At 43.0% G+C, this 23,785-nt stretch overlaps 1 protein-coding gene across 1 annotated transcript in view; it reads right to left on the bottom strand.

The window, feature by feature from the left end:
- The window catches only part of Reln (reelin), a 423,857-nt gene that overhangs the window by 2,648 nt on the left and 397,424 nt on the right, over window positions 1-23,785 (bottom strand). The window contains exons 50-61 of the mRNA XM_055612891.1: window positions 23,502-23,679; window positions 21,577-21,752; window positions 21,325-21,431; window positions 19,467-19,709; window positions 18,800-18,975; window positions 15,738-15,811; window positions 13,896-14,057; window positions 12,668-12,825; window positions 9,673-9,892; window positions 7,369-7,566; window positions 6,660-6,758; window positions 2,631-2,636 (exon numbers count right to left, since the gene is read on the bottom strand). Coding sequence (XP_055468866.1) covers window positions 2,631-2,636; window positions 6,660-6,758; window positions 7,369-7,566; window positions 9,673-9,892; window positions 12,668-12,825; window positions 13,896-14,057; window positions 15,738-15,811; window positions 18,800-18,975; window positions 19,467-19,709; window positions 21,325-21,431; window positions 21,577-21,752; window positions 23,502-23,679 — 1,797 coding nt within the window. The remainder of the gene's footprint in view (window positions 1-2,630; window positions 2,637-6,659; window positions 6,759-7,368; window positions 7,567-9,672; window positions 9,893-12,667; window positions 12,826-13,895; window positions 14,058-15,737; window positions 15,812-18,799; window positions 18,976-19,466; window positions 19,710-21,324; window positions 21,432-21,576; window positions 21,753-23,501; window positions 23,680-23,785) is intronic.

Here is a 23,785-nt window from a genome sequence, read left to right as displayed (position 1 = left end):
ACAGTGACCTAGTGCACTGAGCTAGCCAAGCATCGGAGAAACGATTGTTGCTATTTTTATTTGCTACATCTTGGGACTGCCCCTGGATTCCTGCTGGAATGTAAGGTCACCTTGAGTCCTCTGCACTATCATCATGGTCCCTAAACCAACTCCCGCATCTCTGTTCTCCACTGAAAAGGAGCTGTGAAGTGCTATGACAGTTTACACTTATTGACAACTCTAAGATTGCATGCATGTGTACTAGGCCTCTCACACACATATACAATAGATTTACACACCCCTCTCAGGAAATTTCCCCTCAGAGGTTGGCTTGGTTTTTATCAGTGAACTATCCATAACGCTTACACCTCATAATGACATCTGAGCTGGTGACACCATGCATTGCCTGTCCCCTTCCTGACGAACCCTGCCGTTTCCAGGTCCTTCCTCCTGATCCACCCCTACGCAAAGCCTCTAGTCTTTACCGGCCTCCCTGGCCATGCTCTAGCAGCGCGTCCTCAGTTTCTACTTGTTATTCCAGTGTTATCTTTGCTTTTGTGCTCGCAGCACCCCCTCAACCCTGATTTCTTTCTTTTTCTTTTTCTCTCCACCCCCAGGCACAACAGTGCACCTCTTGCTTGACCTGTGGGTGGCCAAGGCATGCTATTGAACCTTTGTTGACTTACTGATTGGATTCCTGCTGTAAGTCATTACTCTTTAACTATAAGGAATAATTGCAGAGTTAAAGCAATGAAGTTATTCTGTCAAAACATGTTCAAAGACAAAGTACTCAAAGAACATTTAAGATGGTTACATATTTTACATAAAAAGCCCAAGCAAGCAGGATACTCAGTTATCTCGTTGCAAATCTGAGTGATGTGAAAACAGATATCCTTAACTCTAACTGACGTTAGTAGTCTGATAGCAAATTCTATGCGAAGTTGTTTCATTATGGCACTGCTTTAAAATTTCTGTCTTCATGTGAAAGAACATTAGCAGGTTGTGGATTTTTTTTCAAAGAGGTTTATAGCTAAGTTAGGGGATGCTCTAATTCACTGGGCACACGAGTCAGTTCGTGTCCTATATCTGTAAATCCCCACGAACCTTCATATGCACATAGAAGTACATCTATGTCAGATGTCCAGTGTTCATATAATTTTATTTAAGCGGCCACACTTTCAAAGCATGCTTGTAGCTAACTAGTAATTTGGTTATGAGTCATTTGCATTGAAGTCTAATGAGGTGGATTTTTACAGTTCATAAACCTGTTCAAGCAGCATGGGGAATGTAATAACAGAATCATGTCTGACTCTAGGCCCATTTAATAACCCTGTGTGACTATTAAGCAGCTAATCTGTCTTCCAAACTGTGCAGCTTACAAGAGTCTGTATTAGAGCAGTTTCAATCACAGGAGTTTTAAGGACATTTTAAAATCTTGTGTTGGTCTATTTTGGGGGAGTATAATCTTGCTTTCAATGCAAATAGATTGTGCAACTGAGTTGTCGAGATTCACTTTTTCACTGCAACTACAGGGAGGGTTGATTTTTATTATAAGTTCAATATAAGCAGTGACGTTCACTCCAGGGCACACTCTAGCACTGGACATGGCAGTTGCTTCGGTTGTAGGTAGAACTAGGTCTGTTAAGTAATTCTTCGAGGGCAATCCATTGAAAGAAGGGGGAGTGAGCAGCTGACTGAAATGCTGACTGAAATTCCCATTGATGTGTTAGAAAAATGCATCCCTGATTCTGCATAGAAAATGGTGGTGGTTGTGAGATCTTTAAGGAATTTGTGATCCCATGTTCTTTTGAACTATTACTTATTCCTGGGATCACAATATTAGCTCGTTTATTATTACAAAAACAAATTTAATCCGATTTGAAAGGTGAATTCTAAAGGATATGGAAGGGATGAGGATAAGAAGAATTTGAGCTCATAGACATTTAGGCATCTTATTGATCAGTAATTCGTTATTTTTTAAATATATGAAACAACAAACAATAAGATTTCTCTTCTGCTAAGGGGAAATGAGGATGATGTTTGACCACACACCTCAGGGAACTGTCAGGGTTAAATGAAAAACCTTAACCCCATCTGCACATGGTTTTAGTACTTAGAACCAACTTCACTCTTGGAGGTCATGCAGCAGAGGGCAACCAGAAAGGTGGCCCATCTTACCAACAGGCAGGATCCAGAACCCACAGTGTTAAGACTGAAGTTATGCCTCTCTTTCAATTATTAAATTAAAATTGGTGAGTGAAGGCAGCTTCATGCATTTGCCCTGCCCAGCAAATCTCTTGGAAGGCATTCACTACAGTCTTGGGACCTTCTGCAAACATTTCTAATTCCACTTCCTCATAAGGAGTTTGTTAACTGTGAGTGCTTCAGGGGTGTCTACTACGGAAACAGGCATACTTGCCCAATGGGGGATTGCCAATTCCAGTACCCCAGCCTTCCTTGCCGTACCCAATACCCCAGACTTCCCTTAATTTGCCTAACTTTCCTGGATGTTGACCATCCCGGCAATGCATCCCGGTATCACTGATAACTGCTTTTCTAGAAAATTTCATTTGTGAAGGGTCCTCTGCAGACATTCTCAGCTAGCTTTGGTAAAACTCAAAAAGTGAACAGATGCGGTGAGGACAACTTACCTTACTCTAGTAGAAAACCAATGACAGCAAATAATGAAATATAATACAAGTTAAAAAATGCCTCTCAACGCATGCAGCACTGTGATTAGTCATAAAAGTCTGATCAGGTTTAGGCGCACTATAGGATTTTTCATCTCTTTTGAAAATAAAAATTCAACATGTTATTTCTTATCCTTCTATACCCAATATAAAAATAACTCTTTAATGTAATGCAACATGCAATATTTGCTCATAACCGTATGTCAAGGTACACGTAGCTATAACACTACATTTGGCATAAATGTTACATATAAAGTATAAATATTAATAATTTCATATCTACTGTAAATTTTATGTTTTTAATTATTTACATTTTAGGTACTTAGGAAATTAAGGAATGGGCTTTAAAAATGGAGAAGTCTTCTACATCAGATAAAATAGTCAAATTTACTAAAGGAAAAATATGCTTTGCAACAAATGTAATATGCTCATCTCTATAAATCATTTGTGCCAAAAATGTGACAGTATCTTGATGATGAATAGCAAGAGGGGATGGTCACGATGAAACTTATATTAAAATCTGATAAATGTGTTTAAAGCCAAAGTTAGCAACATATTAGTTTTCAATCTTCAATAAATCTGGCAATAATTTGCTTGTTATTAAATCAATTCACGAAGGCTAACTTTTTACTGAGTGATTTGCTTTCAAGGTACACATGCAAAAATCGGCCCAATTCATTATACACATGACAGGCTGTGACTGAGACACGCACACAGGAAATGTGATGTGTGAATGGAATGCGGAGGAGTTGAGTGAGGGAGATTCTTAGGATAGAAGTATGAGTGCCCAACAAAAGGGTTGAGGTGACAAACTCTCTTTTACCCTAAGAAGCTCCCTGCCAGCATGGATCTTGTGAGGGATCTGCCCAAGTGTCTTCATAAACATTTACTGAAAAGCAAATAGCCTATGCTAGCAAGTGAGTTCAGAGGAGTTAGGTTTCACCTGACTGGCAATGACTGTGGTATCCTATATTATTTGGACTTTGGGGAATGAAGTCTTTTGGAAAACTAGTGAGGCTGGAAAAAAAACGACCTTCCAGTTCAATACAGACATATTAGCAGGGGTTCCCCACCGCAAAGGCTTCCATGTGCAGGTTTCACTGGGAAACGAGCGAGTGGGAGTATCCCACTCTCAAGCAAGCACAAGGACTGGCTTGTCGAACGTTGAAAGGGGCGGTTCTGTCTTTATAGTTTGAGGCTGGTCATTCTTTATGTTTATGATGCTCAAATCTTTCCACACACAGTCTTTTAAACTCAAGCCATTAAGACTATAATATGTGTCCTGTTCATTTAGGAAGTTCTCCTCCACCTTGAAACATTGTTCAAAGGTGTTGCGTTTGTTCTCATGAAACTCATATGTCCTTGGTTAATATGGGCAGTGTGGACATTAATCAGTGTTAAGATACCATGCATAATCACAGCTTTTCTTTCTAGAGGTTTTTAGCATGTGTCCTTGGTACATATATACGAAAGTAAAACTATGACATTAAACCTAGGTTAAACTATAACAAAATTTGTAGTGTTTATGAAATAGCATGAGCCCCGGCTAGAGTCTGTGTATCTTGCAGAGCTGAAGGACAATGGGGTTTATTTTTCTGAGTTAACTGGAATTTTCTATCATATGTTCATGAAATGAATAAATTGTATTGCAAAGCTATCAAGCACATAATAATGACTATCTTAAAAATTCTTACAAAAAGGAAATACTTTGAAATTCTATAGTGGCAAAAAACATTATCTCTTAATAGCAGAGCAAAACGAGCAAATACATAGTTTTAAAACAGAATTCTTTAGGACCATATATATTAAAAATTCATTTATTAAATTGAGCTCTGTGAAGTATATAATTTTTTTAAAACAAGGAAAACAAACTATTTCTATAATTTTAGCAAACTCTGAGATATCACTAAAGAGATGGCATTTGTTCATAAAACTACGTGTATTTAAGATATACACTGTCGGTGTAAAATTATAGTTTCTGAGTGGTTCACTGAGCAATGTCCTGGAGTGCAATAAGCAATGCGGTACCGCATAAGAGTGCTGGTGTGCTCCTGTGTAAAAAGCTTGGCGTCCTGAAGCTTTGAGGCGACAATGCAGGGTCAGAGTGGGAGGCACCTGGCAAGTGACAAATTCTTTAAAGTCTTAAAACTCTGGGGACTGAATAAAAATGAAGTCTTATAAAACACATTATAGTTCCAGAATGTATTAAGTTTTGAGTCTTATGACAATATCATGATGCTGGTAGTTGCTTACAAAAATTAATACCAACACCAGGTATTCCAGAAGGTTCTCTCGGGGGCAGGCAGGAAGGCTTCCTGATGGAACTGAGTGCCTCCGAGGCAGCGGTTCCACAGGGAACAGGATGTTGTTTCCCAGTTGTGTAGGGGTTACGTCATGCTAACATAGGATATTCTAGATGACAGCAGCAGCCTGTCTGGGTGGGAGTGGAGAGTACTTATTCAAATGCATGATATGCTGAGAATTCTTGCACCCGCCAAGGAGAGTAAGCATTCTGCTTTCTGTGGAGAATGGGCAAGTTTTGAAGTTTCTGGAGGAGTTGTCAGTATTGTGTTTGTGCGCGTTGTCTGGAGGAAGGCTTAGGAGGAGATGTGGTTGCGGATCCTGAGTCAATCCGCAAGAAGCACCTGAGCTGCTCTTAAAAGTGGTGCTCGGTTCCCAGTGCAGACGAGGCAAACCCGCCTGAGGAAGGAGCTTCCCTGGGGATTCTGAGCCTCACTCAGGTGGGGTCTCTGCTCTAAGGGGCGAGGTCAGGGCCCATGGCAGTAGGATGGAATTCTGGTCTACCTGGACATGTGTCTGTGTCCTCCCTATACACATATCCGTATGTTTGCAGTCTTTAAGAGCCCACACTAGTCTACTCTGTAGTTGGAGGAAATCAACAGCTAAGTAAACGTCAGCCTCAGATTTAGATTCAAGGGTCTGACTGTTCCTTTAAACCTAGATTTTGTCTTACGGAGGCAGAGCCCAGCAAGTGGTCCAGAAGCAGCAGAGCGCACAGTGGGGGCTTGTGTGGGGACCGGGTTGCTCTTGGAATTGGGATTGATATGGATGCCATGCAAGCAGGTGCCTCAGTGACAGCTAGGACAAGGGCTAGCTCAAGACTGCAGAATTCAGCTCATGGCCATGAAAGAAAGAAAACAAATCTGGTAGTTTTCCTACCAATTAATGACTGAAATTGGCTTTCAAAATGACTGAAATCAGCCACACGACTGATTTCATTTTGGATCTGGTAAACAAGAATGAACAGTTGAACCTATCTACCGAGAAGATTCGCCTCTCCTTGATAACCACTTGGAGCCACCAGTTCGGACCCGCCGAGACATAAGCATTCCAGTTTTACAGGAACTAGATTGTTAGAGAAAAAGCAAGTCATCTCTTTGCAAGGGAACAGTCAACCCAGCCAGAGGAGAGTGGTGACAGAGCTTTTATGTGGGACGAATAAGGGGGAGGGCGTGCTTCACTTGTTGGGGGATGGGATTAATCAGGAGCAGTGTGAAACTGTAGAGTTTCTGTTCTGGTTACAACCAAATCCTTAAATGTAGAATGCCTCTGGGGCTGGAACGGGTCTTAACCGTGGGCTCAGCCACCGAGAACAGTACAGATCATTCTTTTAGGACGTTGTTCTATTTTGTAAGGCAACCCAGATCAAGCATAAGACATCATTTCCGATCGACCCAGAGACTTCTGTTTTTTTTTTTTTTGTTTTTTTTTAATTTGATCAGTCCTGCCAATCCTTAAATGGACATCATACTTATCCGAGCTTTCTGGAGCCCACGAAACGACACTCGGGGCTTTGTTATACTTCACGGTTGAACTATGGCCTGCAGGTGCTGGGGGTGCTGGCCATGGTGGCCCTGGGGGGGACCTTCTCAGCAGGTCTACTTCTTGCTGATTTGAGGAGCATGCCAGGTCAAAGGAACGTCAAACCTTTCTGAAAGGGACACAGGGCGCTCCGCCGCAGATACTCACAGGACGACCTCCACGTGGTCCAAAGCCCATTGATCGTGACCTGTTCCGTTGTGGCGTGGCTGCCACCAGCGCAGTAACACCCCCTTCATCCGTGCCTCCCTGCGTTCCAGACAGAAGGACACAGAGGCTGAGTGTTGAGAAAACGGATCTTTCTGCTGGCGGGTGATTTACAGAGCCTAACTCGAGTCAAGAACATGTCACAACAGAGAATCCAGATTTGCTTAGCTCCCAGTGCTCTTTTAGGTAGTATAAAGTTGGAGACTTAGCAGCTAGTAATGGTGGTCTATCGTTCTTCCCTCCCTTTGTTCTAACAGTATCCAGAAAAGCAACATGTTTATCAACAAACATGAAATGCTTTCCGTGATAGGCCCTGTGCTAGGAGCTGGGTGAATAAGGCAAAGCAACGGCGATACGGTTCCAAATGATCTCTCCACACAGAACCTCAAGGTTGCTGTATTTCTGAAGTATTAGAAATGCCATTTAAAGGGAGAGAAATATGCACAGTTCTTTGCATTTAGTTTTCCATTCATTCCCTCCTGCCCTTCTGTCTTGATTAGTCATCTCCCTCTGGTCCCACTGGAAAACAGCAACACAAATGTTTGTAATCAGGGATGTCTTGGCTCTGCCACTGCCTAGGTTCATGGCATTGGTCCAACAGCCCCCCACAGGAGTGGGCAGGAGAGCACGTGCTTCCCTTCAGGACACTTACAGCGGGACGTTGTAAGACACCCTCTGAGCTTGTGTGAAGTCCTTCGGCTGGTGCTGAGCGATGACGTGCCACGTGATGCCATTGTTGACGCTGTACTGCAGCAGCACTGCCTTGTCCACGGCATGGGGGCCACTGACGTCACTGTTGCAACTCTCTGTTTGGGATGTGCTCCCGATTTGCAAGACAAACATGATTTTGCTGGAAAAAAACAAAACAAAACAAAACAGGGAAATCAACTTTAGATGAAAGTTGGGAAACATTAAAGGAGGAGGAAGTTCTCACTTTGTTTTCCCTAAAGCCCACAATTCCTGAGTTCATCCATCTACATAGCTTATACATGGTGCTGGACACTGTAAATCATGTAGAGATGATCCAAATCACACAGGAGCATTAGCGCAGGCTGAGTGCAAGTACTACAGCAGAGAGAGACTTGAGCATCCATGGGTACCCTGGAACCAATCCCCCTTGTTTACTAAGGGCTGACTGTATGACAAGAACAGGTATGAATGAACAGTTCCGACTTTCATGATGCTGGAAATCTGTTTAGAATCTTTCCCCACAAATACCTTTTGTTCTCTAAACAGTAACTGAAGCCAAGCAACTGAGGAGATGGAATGCAATCACAAGATGCGCACTGTATACTTTTTACAGAGCTCCAAGTTGAATGGCATGTGGGCGAGGATAAACCATCATGTATATTTTAGGAGAGGTTTTCTGGTAAGATCAGATGAGGGAAAGCCAGATGAGAGCATGCAGGCTCAGGCTCACGTCTGTTCTTCTGTTAGATGCCTTTTCACATTCACAGACATCCTTATCCTTGAAAGACACAGCTCTCTGTGTGTGCATGTGTCTCTCTGCCTGTGGTGTGTGTGTGTGTGTGTGTGTGTGTGTATACCTGTATGGAGATATGTACCTGTATGTGCACATATGTGTGTGGAGGCCAGAGGAAAATGCCAGCTGTCTTCAAGAGCTTTTCTACCATACTGTCTTGAGTTCTCTCACTGAACCTTGGACTTGGTATGCAGCTATCCACTGATTACCTGCATCTGCACATGGGGTCAAGGAAGGCTGTTGCTAGATTAATTCTATCTTTTCGATAGGAAGGATGAGAACGGGATGGACACGATTTTAGTTTTTGCATGGCTCCCGTACAGGGATGGCTTTTATTGTATTTTTACTGTTTGTCATTCTGAGATCCATAAAAATCTGCTTTTCTGTCTCGGAAAACACTAATATTTTCCAAAGAAAACGCTTCCAGCTAGCCATCGCATTCTGTTACTATGCCTCTAGGCCTCAGATACCCACGTGCTTCCTGAATGCTTGCCACCCTGCAGCGGGTACTCTAGTCCACGGCTTTGTGCCCCTATAAACCTTGGAGTCTTTAGGCCCATGGTGGCTATAGCAGAGTGGCTGAGGAGGGAACATGAGGAAGAAAAGCAACCCTGCTAGGGTCTTCCTCCTCCTCACTCTTACAATATACATAATGTAATATACAGTTTCTGCTCACCCTATTCTGCTGTGTCCAGCTCCTATACATGTGATTAATTAAAGATCTTATCCCTTCTTTATTTCTATTTACTGAACTTACAGATGCTAAGCATGGGTATATATTTGTATTTATACAAATGTTCACATTACGCTTACGTACTTTGCTGTGGTTGATACTAAGTTATTGCTGTAGCTAGTATGAGTGGGAAGAAATAACAAAGACATCCTAAGATAAATTTACACAATGATAGTTCTGAGCTGTTAAAACACACAATGGTTTGAAATGGAAGTTTTGGTTTCTTTATAAATTCAGATAAATATGGTTTTGTTTTAATGCCAAGTGCAGGAATTTTAGTTGGGCTATAGTTTGTTCACACCTGTTAATTGTCTTGTGTAGGCGTGGCTTCTGCCAGCTGGCAATGGCCTTCCATATACGGCATGTAGAGAGGGGGTGGTTTAGGACTCTGAGGATATATAAATTGAGAGCCCAGAAAGAGAAGGGATGGCATGTGGAGGCTTGAAGAAAAGTGCTGGCTGCATCTGCTGTTGATGGAGACTGGTATAGAGCTCTACAAGAACCCATTGACCCTAAACAGCCAAGAGCAGTAAAGGTAACCTTCTCTCTCCTATGTAGGCTTGGAAGGGAGATTGAGGCTTAAACACCCCAAATATAGCAGAGTGTTAAAAACAAGCACTACAATGTTTTTCTGATATCCATGCTCCCTTGCTTAGTGGACATTGTTGCATGAAGTCCATGATCAGATCTGGGCTTGTGACCAATTCTGTGTCTTGAATACAGCGCAAGGGTTTGCTCACCTTGCTCGAGTGAGATCCAGTGGCTTGGTGGCAGCTTGCCTTATCTGACAGCCATTAAAGTAGAGTGAGTCTCCATGGGCATAGGGTGCCAGCTGCCCACAGCCACTTCCAATGACGCCACCCTGAATTGTTTCCCAGTTGGCTTCAGTGACTCTTGCTGATTCAAAATTATCTTTAATGTAACTGGGAAGATCTTGAGTGAAGACAGAGCAGTCATCACCTGGGGGAAAAGAAATAGTCACAGAGATCAGAGTCCGATGAAATAAATGCAATCATCCAGGAGTAAGAACAACATTCAATTTCAGGCTTGAGCCATGTTTATGCAAGTGGAGTACCAGGCAGACTCACTCACAGAGGCAGCCGTTTCTCTTGTAGTGGGGTAATTATGGGCTTATGTTGAGAAAAATCCCATTACTTTTGAGTCAGTGCTTACATACATACATGTCAATGCCAATCTATTGTTTAAACACTACAGCATTTGGCCAGGCCCGTGTGTTTGCCAGGGATGGGGCTCAGCATGGAGCTTTCTCCCTGGCATAGGAGGCCAATCTAATTTCTTCCCCCCTCCCGGCATGATTTTGCAGAAACTAGATATACCCTGTTCTTGTTCTCCACACAGCTCTCTTTCTGAGGAGTCCTGAGAACAGAGTCTACATCTTAACTCCTTGTTGGATTTTGGCACCTAGTATGATTAACTGGTACCTTTTCAATATTCAGCAATGATGCTGGGATAAATAAAGGAATTATATGTAAACTGGAAATGTCTTCCATGAGCCACTAAGGTGAGTCTGGTGTATAAGACATAAAACTAGTGAATGTGTGTATTTCTCCTGGGTTTGAACTGTACGTGCTATGTTCAAAATCAAAAAGCCCTGCTGCTGTTGGGTCAGGGAAGAGGGAAAATTCCAGAGAGCGAGGCCTTCTCATCAGACATCTGAGTCATTAATTTGCCCACAGTTAAAATTCTTTGGCTAAATACCCAGGCAGACTCAGCTGGTCTCAGCAGCAGTGAGAACAGCGGAGGAAGGAGGTGGGTAAGTAATTTTCAACATCAGAGATGCGCAGGCATCGACATTAATCATATCCATTTCATCTGGAGGCAAAGAAGTAGCATCAAACAAGGAATCTAAATGGATCTCACTATAGAATTCAAATATATATGTTCTAACCCTGTATTCTTTGGGGAAAGTTGTATAGTTCTGATCTTCTTTAGATAAATCTCTCCGCTATGAGACTGGTGAAGTGGATTGAGAAAATAATGACCTGGTCATCTTTGCCAGCTCTGTGATTTATGACAAATCACTACCCTTATTTATTAAGTGGGAATGGTCACCTTAACCATAAGTAACTTGCAGGGCTGACTCTAAAGAATGCGTATAGGCTATGCAAACAGTGAAATCAAGGCAGTGTGAAGCGCAAAGATTTCTCAGCCTTGCTATATGGCTATTATTACGCTCTGAGGATATAATGGTTAAGTGTGAAATGGCAGAAGCTGGAGCCTGCCGAAATGTTTAGATGGAAGGAAAAGCAGGGTTGGCAGGCATTTTCCGACCACGTGAGAGGCTGCCTCGACACTCTGCCCCAAACATTTAGCCTCTAGAATCCCAAGCAGTGGAAAGTAATTTGGTTGTGTGATGGAGTTTGCTTGTTTTTCCCCATGAGTGACAGCGACCTGAGAAGTGGAACAGTCAGGTCACCAGCTACTTCCCTGGGAGGATGAAGCTAATGTGGGCGACAGGGGACACAGGCACCCCAGGCTATTCTGAGTGGATTTATCCAGACCCCTCTACTTGCAAATGTAAATCATCACACACAGAATTGTCAAGTTGAATTTGTCTTTTTTTTTTTTTTCCATTCATGTATGGGAGGTGTTTTTGAGTGTTTGTGTACATGCAGGCACATGTATGTGTGTATGTAGTGGCCAGATGCTATTGTCAGAAATGTCATCCACCTCCTTTGAGTCAGTTTCTAACTGACTGGGGCTCATCAATTCATCTAGACTAGGGGCCGAGTCAGCCCCGAGGAACCTTCTGTCTGTCTCTCCAGTGCTTACATTCTAAGATTGTAACACCATGCCCAGAGTTTTTGCATGCCTTCTGGGGACTGAACTCAGGTCCTTGAGCTTGCGAACCAAGTACTTTATTGCCTGAGCCACCCTTGCAACTCCTCAGTCTAGTTTTAAAAATGAGTTTCAGGAAGCAGAAGAAGGGCTTTTTGGGGGGAGAAAGGAGACATACATGTAAATAGGAGCCAGTGTTTCATAAGGACAACTAAAAAAAATAATTTAAAGATGCTTTCAGGAACAGTCCTGAGATGGCTTAATTGTGTTTGAGAATTACTTCCAACTGTTGGGCAAAGTGCAGGGAATCTGATGTAAGGAGTGGGAAATAGTAAGATCTGGAGAGGACAGGAATCCCACAAGGAGAGCAACAGAACCAGAAAATTTGAACACAGGGGTCTTCCCAGAGACTCATACTCCAACTAAGTACCAGGCATGGAGATAACCTAGAACCCCTGCACAGATGTAGTCCATGGCAGTTCAGTGTCCAAGTGGGTTACATAGTAATGGGAAGAGGGACTGTCTCTGACATAATGTGATAGGCCTGCTCTTTGGTCACCTCCCCCTGAGGGGGGAGCAGCCTTACCAGGCCACAGAGGAAGACAATGCAGCCACTCCTGATGAGATCTGATAGACTAAGATCAGAAGGAAGGAGAGGAAGACCTTGCCTATCAGTGGACTTGAGGAGGGGCATGCATGAAGAAGGGGGAGGGAGGGTGGGAATGGGAGGGGAGGAAGGAGGGGTTTATGGGGGGATACAAAGTGAATAAATTGTAATTAATAAAAAATAAAAAAATAATAAGAATGAAGCGGTCAAGGACTGTGTTATCTGCTGCCCTCTCAGCCTGGCTTTTCCATCCATCTCCTAATTTACTGTCTGGTATGTAAGATCAGGAGCCCGCAGTGCCCCGCCTCAGGGGCAGCCTGGGTTCGGACCTTGGAAGCTTTCATCACAGATGCACACGGCCCCCGTGGTGCAGTAGCCATGCCCGCTGCAGAGCTTGGGACAGGCCTCTCCAATGTACACGTGGTCGATGGCCCAGCTTTGCTTCTCCGTCTCTTCTCCTTTCTGGATCCAGCGGAACTGTGTGGCACTGGGCCAAGGAGAGAGAAAGGGAGTTAGCAAGATCTTACTTCCCCTGTCTAGCCTCTGCCTGTGGGAATGGGGATCTCAGGAAAGACCTCAAATTTCTACCCAAAGTACTCCAAACGTAGACCATTGACTCATCTTCCAGAATTGGGGTGTCCGTCCCCACATGCCTTTCTGAGAGCTGTATCTTCTCTAAGGTCTTACCTTCTTTTGCCTATGTGTGTGTGTGTGTGTGTGTGTGTGTGTGTGTGTGTGTGTGTGTGTACAATGTGTGTGGAAGGCAGAGGCTGATCTTGAGTGTTTGTCCTATTCAAATTCTATTCTATGTATGAGAATTTCCTGTTCTCACATTCTACAGCAAATTCTATGTCCCTATGTATGTACATAGACATATGTAAAATTAAGGGAGTGTATAATTTTAAAAAATCCTTTGGTGAAATGAATGCTGCTCTGGGGAAAACCACACAGTACCCTATTTATCCTCAGCTTTCTGTAACCTGGCAACCTAGGAGGTTTGCATGTCTGCATGAGCAACACAGCCTTTGGTAGGGCAGCATGCTAGGGCAGGGCTGGCTCCAACTTCAGTCTCTGCGTAGGATCTAACATTCGGGATGAGTATATGTTGCAAGTGCATGTTCTGTAGTTTAAAAAAAAAATCTGAGCTCTATGAGCAATTTCTAAATAGGTTCCTGCCCCCCCCCCCCCCCCCCCCTTGGGACATGAGATGGCAAGAAGAGAAAAGAGTCCTTAGGCTGCAGCTAAAACTCTGTTCCTATCTTTCTGCATGACTGCACACAAGTGGTTCTCAACCTGTGGGTCATGACCCCTTTGGGATGGAAGGACATTTCACAGGGGTCACCTAAGACCACTGGAAAACAACGATGTTGTCTACGTTACAATTTGTAACAGCAGCAAGACTACATTTATGAAGTAGCAGCAAAAACGATCTCACGGTTGGGGTCGCCAGATCACGAGGAACTGCACTAAAGGGTCATAACATTAGGAAGGCGAGAACCATGGCTGCAGACGCTGTCTGACGGGGGGCCCCCAGGCTCGCCTTTGCAGACAACCCACCTTGAGGAGACGTGGTCCGGCAGCTGGATGGTGATCCTCTTCCAGCTTGAGCTGTTGACGGCATTGTAAATGGTGGCTTCGTGGAACTGGAAGGGGGAGCAGCCGATGCTGTTGGACGAGGAAGGCAGGCACTGGGTCTGCACGAGCTGCCAGGAGTCAGACCTGTGACGACCAAAGGGTTGCATCAGGCCAGCCAGGGAGAACGAGTGAGGAGGACGGCAGGCAACGCTTTGGGACGGGAAATTACGTGAACTTCCTCTTTGAAAAAGAGTCGTTTCTCTTTTGTGTGTATGAATGTTGGCCTGCACATATGTATGTGCGCCGCATGTGTGCAGGGCCTGCCGAGGCCAGAAGAGGCAATCGGACCGAGACTGGAATTATGGACAGCTGTGAGCCACTGAGTTCTGGAAACCGAACCTGGTTCCGTTGGAAGAGCAGCCAGTACTCTTAATCACTGAGCCATCCCTCTGTCACCCTTTTAAAAAAATTTACTTATTTAGAATCTCCTCTTTTAAAAATTACATGTAGTTATAGAGCAGTGAAATCACTGAAATGATCTGAAATATAACCCTGAAGTTTTATATATACAATGACATTTAAGGAACTCAGCATATTTATATGTCTGCTAATTTATACATGTGTGTAATAATAACTATTAAAGAAAGAGAGGCCATGGCTTTGAGGGGGAGTGAGGAACGGAAAAGAAGAAATGGAAGGGGAGAAATGAGATAATTATATTTTAATTAAAGATAGATATTCTGTCAAAAAAATAAAAAGCTATCCCCTACAAAATATCTCATTGGAGGGATGTGAAGGAGAGTAACGTGGCGGGGGTTCCTGAAGAGATAAAAGGGATTGGGGAAGTGAAATAATTCTATTTCGATTAAAAACATTTAAAAAATGAAGAAAAGATCCTATCCAAACAAAATCCAAAGCCTCTTGTAAGTTAACCATAGTCCAGTGGTCGGCCCTGTACTCATGCATATATGAACAGCTCTTACGGGAGTGAATGGGTTAAAAAAAAAAAAGAGAAGAGAAAATGAGTTAGTAAAGGGCTGTAGGGAGTATGTCCTGGAAGAAGTTGCAAGAGGAGAGTGGGTGGACATGATAAAAATACCTTGTATATCTGTCTGAAACTCTCATAGCATGAATACATTAAAACAAAAAGAACAGAAGATAGCTTCTCATTAGATGTGTTAACTCTTTGAAACTACATTGATGCTTAATGTTTAAAACTACATTACACAACAGAATAAAATGATGGCACGCATGAGGATGAATGCGTCCTCATGTGTTCTCACCAGACACATACACGGAGCCAACTGACTTAACGAAGTTTTCCAAGTGATGGGGAGGAGACAGCGATCAACCAGGGAAAGCCCCCACCCTGGGCTCCCTCCCCACTGCTAATGTGTTTTAGGAGTCAGGACTCCAGGCAGAGCACACGCAGATCACCGCCTATTAAAAGTTTCCTGAGCAGCAGGAACAAAACAGTGATCTGGGAACAAACTGAATATATTATTTTAAAATGCAATATTTCTTAGCAGCTGCCCAGTATGAAAACTGATTTTGTTCCCCTTTGGTTTGAAAGATAAACTTGAAGACATGTGGGTAAATTTTATGGTAATTAAATTTATGTGAACATACACGCAAGCTGACAGGGCCTCCCTAGGTATTCTGGGCTGCCTCAGTGTCCGCAGTCCGGAGGTTACAGGCATGCTGTATCTGTACCACAATATCCTGAAAGCTTCCTCTTTCCGTACACAAAAGTGCTTCTTAAAGCTAGACACACGTCTGAATTATGTTTTCAAGTTAGGATGATTGTAAAACAGTCTCACTAACCTTGCATCCTTAGTGTATTCCAGCATTACAGAGTGAAGGTCACCGCAAGAACTGGCTTCACAACCCACCACGATCTAAAGCGAACAAAAGCCATCAACAGACAAGCCAGACGAAGCGATATCCAATGTAACTAATCAGAAATCCGATTTCTCCACCTCAAGACTCTAATAGGCAATCAAATATTCAGGGGAGTTTGACAAGCAGCCTGACCGTGCATGGAGAGTTCATTCTTTAGAGCTATCAAGACGTGCAATTTTCAAGAAAGCTGAGAATTAAGGATTTTAAGGTATTATCTCTACTAATTTACCTAATTCTATCATATTACATAAATTTGGATAAGGGAAATTGGCTAAAATATTATGAGGAGATTTATGGGGAGAAATTGAAAGTATCTAATGCAAAACATGTTCATGGTTTTAGCATAGCACTTAGATGCTACTATGAAGTTTTTATTTGGAAGTGAAAAATAACAAAATTTAATTGCTTTGTCATTCCTATGGCTGTTTTTCTATTTCAGTATTATCGGCGATCAAATGTCTGAACCATTAATAATGCATGAATGCTATGAAATTTGGTGACTCAAATATAAGTTCTAATTGTTGATTTAAGCAACAAGTCCTATTTCACTGCTGCTATTAGGGGACATTAGTCCTAAACATTTAGGGCATAATACTCATAGACGAGACAATCATAACCCAAGGTTAGAATAAGAAGAATAGTCAGGAACAGGAGTAGGAATCTAAGAGACACACAATAAATAACACAGGAATGGTAGATTGCAGCTGATTGCGTGGACTGGAAAATGATTCATCCATTAGGTACGTGGGAGCTGACCCTGAAGGAAGGGGAGCACTGGGGAGGTAGAAGCAGCAGAGAGCTGTCTAGGAGGGCCAAGAGTGGGTGGACACAGGGACGCAGAGGAAACGGAATCCCGGGAGATGAAGCCAGAGTGCTGGGCTGAGTTTCACGGGCTGTGAGGGAGACAGACACGTGTTTGGTCCTGCTAAGAACCACTGAAGTTTCCAGGAGTGGAATGACAGACTAAGAGCTATGCTATGTAAAGCTAACGTGACATCAGGGTTAGGCAGGAATGAAGAGAGACTGGGGGGTCAAAAGGGAACCTGTTGACGTACATAGGGCGCAAATGGACATAGCAGTGCAGAGGAGATCTGAGGAGGGCAAAGACCACGCGTAAGTAGAATCAGAGGGCGCAGGAACCGATTACACGTGAAAAGTGAAAAATTCAAGACATTTAAAGCTGTGCAGTGGTGAAGGGTGGTTCGATCAACAGAAATGGCTTAGTTATAGGAGGAGCTGCTATGGGGGGGAAGATGTTGAATTTACCATGAGACATACCAAGCTGAAGCGCTCGTGTGCGAGTCAGAAATCTGTAGAAACTACTGCAGATGGGAGTGAGTGGACGGGTGGGGTGGCTCAGGAGGCAAAGCGACCTGTTGTCAAGCCTGATGACCTGAGTTTTATGACCTGGCAGAGAGCTGACCTCTGCCCACACGCACACAGCTCACAGAAGCAAATGAAGACTGCAACTTAAAATGCTAATGTAAAATCGAGACTGTCATTGAGCCGGTCAAGGTTACGGATCCAGATCTGGGACTTGCTTTTCAAGATACGGCACAAGCCGGAAGATTGTGTGCAGCTCTGAGTCACCAAACGCAGTGGAGGAGAAGAACGTGAGACTCGTGGACAAATGCTGGTGTTTGGAGGTGGAGGGAAGAAAGTTACAAGGAGACAGAGGTAGATATCAGGGAGATAAGAGAACCACAACAAGGAGAGATAATCCCCAGCTGCGGAGCATGAGGCAGCAGTGTTGAGCAGTAAAGGGCACAGGACAGAGGGGCGATGGGTGCTGACTCAGCTAGGGGAGAGTCTATGGTAACCTAAATTTCAGGGGACGAATTTACTCTCATTAAAAATTATTTTATTTCTATGTGTATGAATGGGATGGGGGGAGGGGAAGTACATACATTTCCGTGGAGTGGAGGTCAGAGGTATCAGCCCCTGGAGCTGGAGTTACAGGGGTTGTGAGCTGCCTGACATGGGTGCTGGGAACTAAGTCTTCTAGAAGAGCAGCAGGCATGCTTAATGGCTGAACCACCTCTCCACCCCTTCCTTTTACTTTAAATAAGTTGATATGTTGGGAGAAAACACATTACAGTGCCCTTCAGTTCTGAGTTCACAGAACAAACAAGGAGGAGACAAGCCAGACTGTGGTGGCCCCAGGAGAGAAAATCTGACTCTCCAAGGACAAGGCTTAGAAGCTGGTGTGGAGTGACACTAGATGTGACCGTGAGGGGCTTTCAAGTCACAGAAGCTGGACACTGTCGTAGGGAATGAAGGCATCGGGAAAGCATCTCTGAACTAGGTCTAACGCAGAGCCAAAGAGAAAAGCAGATACGCTTCAATTTCTTCTAATAAAGCCTCGAGTCCATAGTCCGTCTTTTAAAATAAGGGCATTAGAATAACTGTTTTTTATTTTTAAAGATCTAATAATTAAATGCATTCATGTGATGCCTTTAAAGGTGTGTTTGACACCAGGAGGACAGCAGTTGCCATGGCTTTATCATTCTCTGTGAGTGTCTCTAAACTGCTTCTTTTCTAGCCTTCTACGCACTAAAAAGATTTTAAAAATCTCCAGTTGTTTGAGGCTTTGGGAGCTACAACTGGGCTAAAGTATACGTTTGTGAAGTTGGAGACAAAGGGAACGCTGGCAAATAAACTGGAAAAGAACAGCTGAAGAAGCAAACGGTTTGCATAGTCAGAGTTACAGAGGGCTCGAGGCGCTACTTCAGCCTTTCACTTCGGCAGATGAGTGTGTACATGAGCTGCAGCTCAGCTACATTTCTTGCGGAGTCTTAGCATCTCTACAGAGTTTATCTCTGCTCAGATAACCGCAGGTGGAGAAAGGCCTTTGTAAAATGTTACGGCAAGTTAGAGTATCTTTTAATGGGTGCAATCCATCATCGGTCGGCCATTGTCAGAACAAACCCCCTCCCCCCACAGCCCGCACAGATGTTGCCTCTTTCCGTGTCGCTGTCCCTTACTTTAAACTGCATCATGTATCCTGGCTGTATAATAAGCTCACGGGAGGAGAGAGCATTGTAGGTCTTGTCCTTCTTTTTGTTTGGCCAGTAGAGGTGGAAGGACGGATTGCCACAGAATCCTGCTGTCCTGACTGCGTTAGGGTAAAAACTCCAGTTTTCTTCATGGGAAGATCCTTCTGTAAACGGGCGGGAAACAATGCAGTACATTATTTTCTTCAACTAAGATGCTCAATGCTAAATCACTTTCGTGTTTACTGCTGAGGCTGGTTATTTATTTTATACATCTGTCTTAATAGATAAAGCCCATTTAGGGCAAAAGTACTGCTAGAACGATCACTTTGCTATAAAAGGGTACTTGTTTTTCTGGGTAGAAATGCTGATTTCTTCTGGGCATCTGTAGTATGTGTTCTGTGGTACAGAAATTACTAAAAGGACTTAAAATGTTCATGGTTTTGTGATTCTAAATGATAATAAAACACTTTTTTATTTAGCATCGGTCTTTAAATTCTCAATTGACAGCTCAGTAAGTGACCAACTTTGCAGATTTGTAAGCTACAGGGCCTGACAACAGCAAACACCGGTTGAGCAGCGTGCCCTGGACCCTGCAGGGTGCTCGCTATGGAACGTGGCTGAAGGAGAGAAAGCTCCTCGGAGCTTTCTTTTTTACCGTCATCGAAAGTGTCCACCAGTTGGCTTGGATTGATTTCTGCTCCGCCGATCAGAATGTTGTCCAGCGCCCACTGCGCACGCTCCACCCCGGAAACCACAATCCCGTTGCTGATCACAAAAGGCTGCCACCAGCGAAGCCGAGTGGTATTGGTGAGGGCGTCCTCCGGGAGGAGGATGTAGTCGTGTCTCACAGAAATGTATTTCTGGAAATCCATCTCGTGGAGCAAAGTCCAAGTAATTCCTATAAGAACAAACGCACCGGCTCAGTGACGCCCGGGAAAACGGCCCGCAGACCAGCAGCAACCCAAGCCCGGTGAGCCTCCTCAGGAAAGGTTTAGCCAGGCACGGCAACTGAAGGTTTAAACGTCTAGCAACGTTTAAACGTCAACACTTGCAGACACAGCTCCAGTACAAGGCTGACCCCGTGTGAGGGTATTTAGATATATAGGTTAAAGTAAACATATTGAAGTGGAAATGATACACTTTAAATTTTTACTTAATTTAATCTTAATTCAGCTCTAGATTCTCAAGAGGCTTTCTTTCTCAAAAGGAAGACATACTCATGTTTCTAGACAGTAGCTTCTAGATTTATGGGGAAGCTATTATAATTCGATGAAATTTACAATTGTTCAGAAGGCTAAGAAGTTGGTCTTCCTGCTTGATAGGACCATGGGAAAACGGTTTACAACCCGTGACAAGGCTGAGACAGTTCTGGTTTATCTATTAGCTAGTTATTCAGAACACTCTCTGGATGCTGAAACATAGCTTGAAAAAAACAACAAACTTTTCAACTGTTTTCAGTGGGAATTGTTTTTATGTCAATGATCTCATTAGGTTACTTTATTTTTGAAGACTCTTATTTGAGTGCATGAGTGTTTTGCTTGCATGTGTGTCTGAATGTGCACTGCTTGCATGCCCGGTGCCCACTGAGGCCAGAAGAGGCTGTTAGATACCCGGGAACTGAGGCTACAAGAGACTGTGGGCCATCATGTGGCTGCTGGGAACCAAACCTTGGTCCTCTGGCAAGCGATCCTCCTAAGCACTGAGTCATCTCTCCAGCCCTTAAGGCAATGTCTCTGAACATCCTATGGTGTTAATGGATAGTTACTTCAAAGTAATAAAACAGAATTTTATTAACATAGTTTCATGAATTCAGGATATTTTCTTTCAGATGTTATTATTGACACAACAGTGTTTTAGATTTTTTTTTTTTTTTTTTTGAGACAGGGTCTCATTATGTACTTCTGGCTGTTCTAGAACTCACTATGTAGACCAGGCTGGCCTCAACCTCACAGACATCTACCTGCTTCTGCCTCCGAAGTGCTGGAATTAAAGGTGTATACTACTTTGCTGGGCCCAAGATTCTTCTGAAACCATATTTTACTCAGAAAATCATTCAAAATTCATTTTTTTTAAATTCTCTTAAAAAAGATGACATAAAGTTGGGAGAGAGATGTGTTAGAGAGAACCTGGGGGAGATGGAGGGGAAGAGAGTGGGTTGTGCATATGATAAAGACAGACAGTATACATGCATATAAATAAATATATAAACAAAAATACAGGTTCTCTTAAAACCTTTTTCTTTTTAATGGGATATCTCTCTCAATTCCTCTGTGTATGTTTGGGGTATGTGTGTGCCGGGGATGTAGATTTTGCCTAAAGGCAGTCCCATGACCAGGACACGTAACACAAGCAAAATCTGCTGCTCCTTCCCTGAGGTCTTCATGATCATCACTGCCAGTAAAGGTTTGTTTCTGGGGGTGTTAGATGGGATGTGGGGACGTGTGCCTAGGCATGGCTGCCACCCGTGAAACATGCCTCCACCCATGAAACATGCCGCCACCCATGAAACATGCCTCCATCCTTAGAGTAGTCCAGCAGTACGCCTTCCTTCCGGCAGATGGGCCGATGGCAAGATGTCATGTTGTTCTCGCTGCCGATTCGGCCCCAGTATTGCAGGAACCTAAATGCAAGCACACACCCTCTTATCAGAATGGTGGGCTAGAGCAAAGATGCCCCTCAGGTCCTCAACCACAGCTTCCACATGTGTTCGTCACTCTGGTGTCCCCTTGTGAAGCTGTGGTAGAGGTGAGGAAAACATGACTTACTTTGCACCTCTGAGATCCAAGTCTTGAGTAATAGCTTGTCTCACGGTGGAACCCCCAAAATAGAGCGCAGTGTTCTCGGCAAGAATCCCACACTCGGTACAGGTACTTCCACCTTCTAAGGACATCCACAAGTCAGGTTTGATCTCTTCGCTGTCAAATCGCTCCTTCAGGAAGGTCTGGGGGAAGGGGGAGGTCAGTGGAATGTGGTTAAAGAGGAGAATTTCAGGTAGAAAGGATGGCATGCTACCCAATAAAGTTGCTTGGATATAAAAAAAGAACAGAACTGATTTCAGCATTTTTTTTTCAAAGATATATTTGAAACCCAATAGGTTATGTTCATAATTTTACTTTTGACCATATACTGAAGATAATTTAAACTGCTTGGATAAAATTTAATGATTAGGCTTTTATTTTTTAAACTATAAAAATGTAAACTTTTATTCTAACACACATTAAAAATGTAGATTCAAGGTCAAAGTGTCAGTATCCCTTTTTAATATAATGTTAATGAATGCAAAATCAGAGTAACTTAAATAATGGCTTAAAATAATCATGAGACAAGCTCTTTTCTGTTCGAAGAAATGAAATAATTCAGCTAGCCTAGAAATGCCTGAAACCAAACACATAAATACTCTCTTTTATTTACAGACCCTAAATTCCAGAAAATTTATACTATCCAGAGAAGGGAAGAGATATAATTTTATCTTCTGATTAGGTGACACAAGAGTCGCAATCACAGTAGAAACAATCTCTCCATGCCCCTGAATACATCCACATCTATATTTATGGACATCTCCCCAGTTCTTCAGGAGAGTTCTGTCTTGTGCGGTTAAATGATTTACAAATGTCTCAGTTCCTAGCATGATCAACCCTATAATTAAAGGCATTGCAAACACACACCCGCCTGACCTTACTCCACTCCCGGGGAGAAAATGAGCACTCTTTTTTTTAAATAAATGAATGTTCATATGTAAGAACACGAGCCAAAAGAAATGCATGGCTAACCGCACATGCTCTCATTAGAAGAATGAACTGGAGTTCACAGTGTAGACCCTTATGACTGCTTGTCTGAGAAATACTAATGAAATTTGAACATTCATATGAGGTCTTAGGTCTTTTCTCTAAATATAAATGAGCAATGTCTTCAAATGTTATTTTCAATATTTGCTAGGCTTCAGTTATGTGCACTTTATCTATTTATTTATTTATTTTTTTGAGATAGGATCGCCTATTCAGGCTGGCCTGGAACTCCAGGATTACAGATGGGGCTACAATGCCTGACAGTTGTATCGTTTTAGCTGAGGCATTTTTCTGCTATTAAAATGATGTCTGTGCTCTACTGTGCTCAGAGACTGCACTGACTTTCCATATTAAGTATATTGAATGCAACGGCTAATGTGTCAAAAATTGATAATCCTATCATTAATATTCAGCCACATTCCAGCACCTAACAAGTTAGACCATAGAATTTTCTGGAAAAAAGCTTAGGCACTGCTTAAGCGTGTTTGAAAATTTGTTTTTTAGGGGGGTTATCTATAACATTTGCTTCATTTAATAAGCATAATAGTATCTTCCTCCTTTGTATCAACTGAAAAAGTAGGAGCTTCAAAAAAGGCAAATACTGACTTTGAACTGAGTGTTGTTTTGTTTTTTAAAGAAAAAAAGGTGGACATAGTAGCACATTCCTTTCATGCCAGCACTCGAGAAAGACAGTGAAGCATATCTCTCTGAGTTTGAGGATAACCTAGTGTACATGGCCAGTTTGGGCCATTCAGGGCTACATAGAAAGACAGACAAGGGAAGAGTGGCAGGAGGGAAGGATAGAGACAGACAAACAGGGACAGAGACACAGCCTTGCTACAGATGACAGTCTCATGTGTAGATACTGTTCACAGCCCGCCTGTGGGCGAAGGGTGCGACAGTACCTTCAGAGTGTGGGTTAAGTAGCAGTTTGGCCCCGAGTACCCTGGATCACAGATGCACTGTTCCTTCAGGCAGTCTCCGTGGCCTCGGCAGCTGTCCAAGCATCCCGGGCCAAGGTAGAAATTGTCAATTGCCCACTGCATATCGGAGTACTTCTGGTAGAACCTAAATCTTACAGGACTATTGGCAAAAGCAAATGAATGAAAAATAAGTTAACATTATTCAGACCTATTTATATCTCTATCTATCTATCTATCTATCTATCTATCTATCTATCTATCTATCT

This window comes from Psammomys obesus, unplaced genomic scaffold (genome assembly GCF_907164565.1).
Source record: "Psammomys obesus unplaced genomic scaffold, mPsaObe1.curated_primary_1811, whole genome shotgun sequence".
Classification (NCBI taxonomy): domain Eukaryota; kingdom Metazoa; phylum Chordata; class Mammalia; order Rodentia; family Muridae; genus Psammomys; species Psammomys obesus.
Note: the sequence above shows the minus strand (reverse complement) of the source record. Positions and strands in the feature narration are given on the sequence as shown.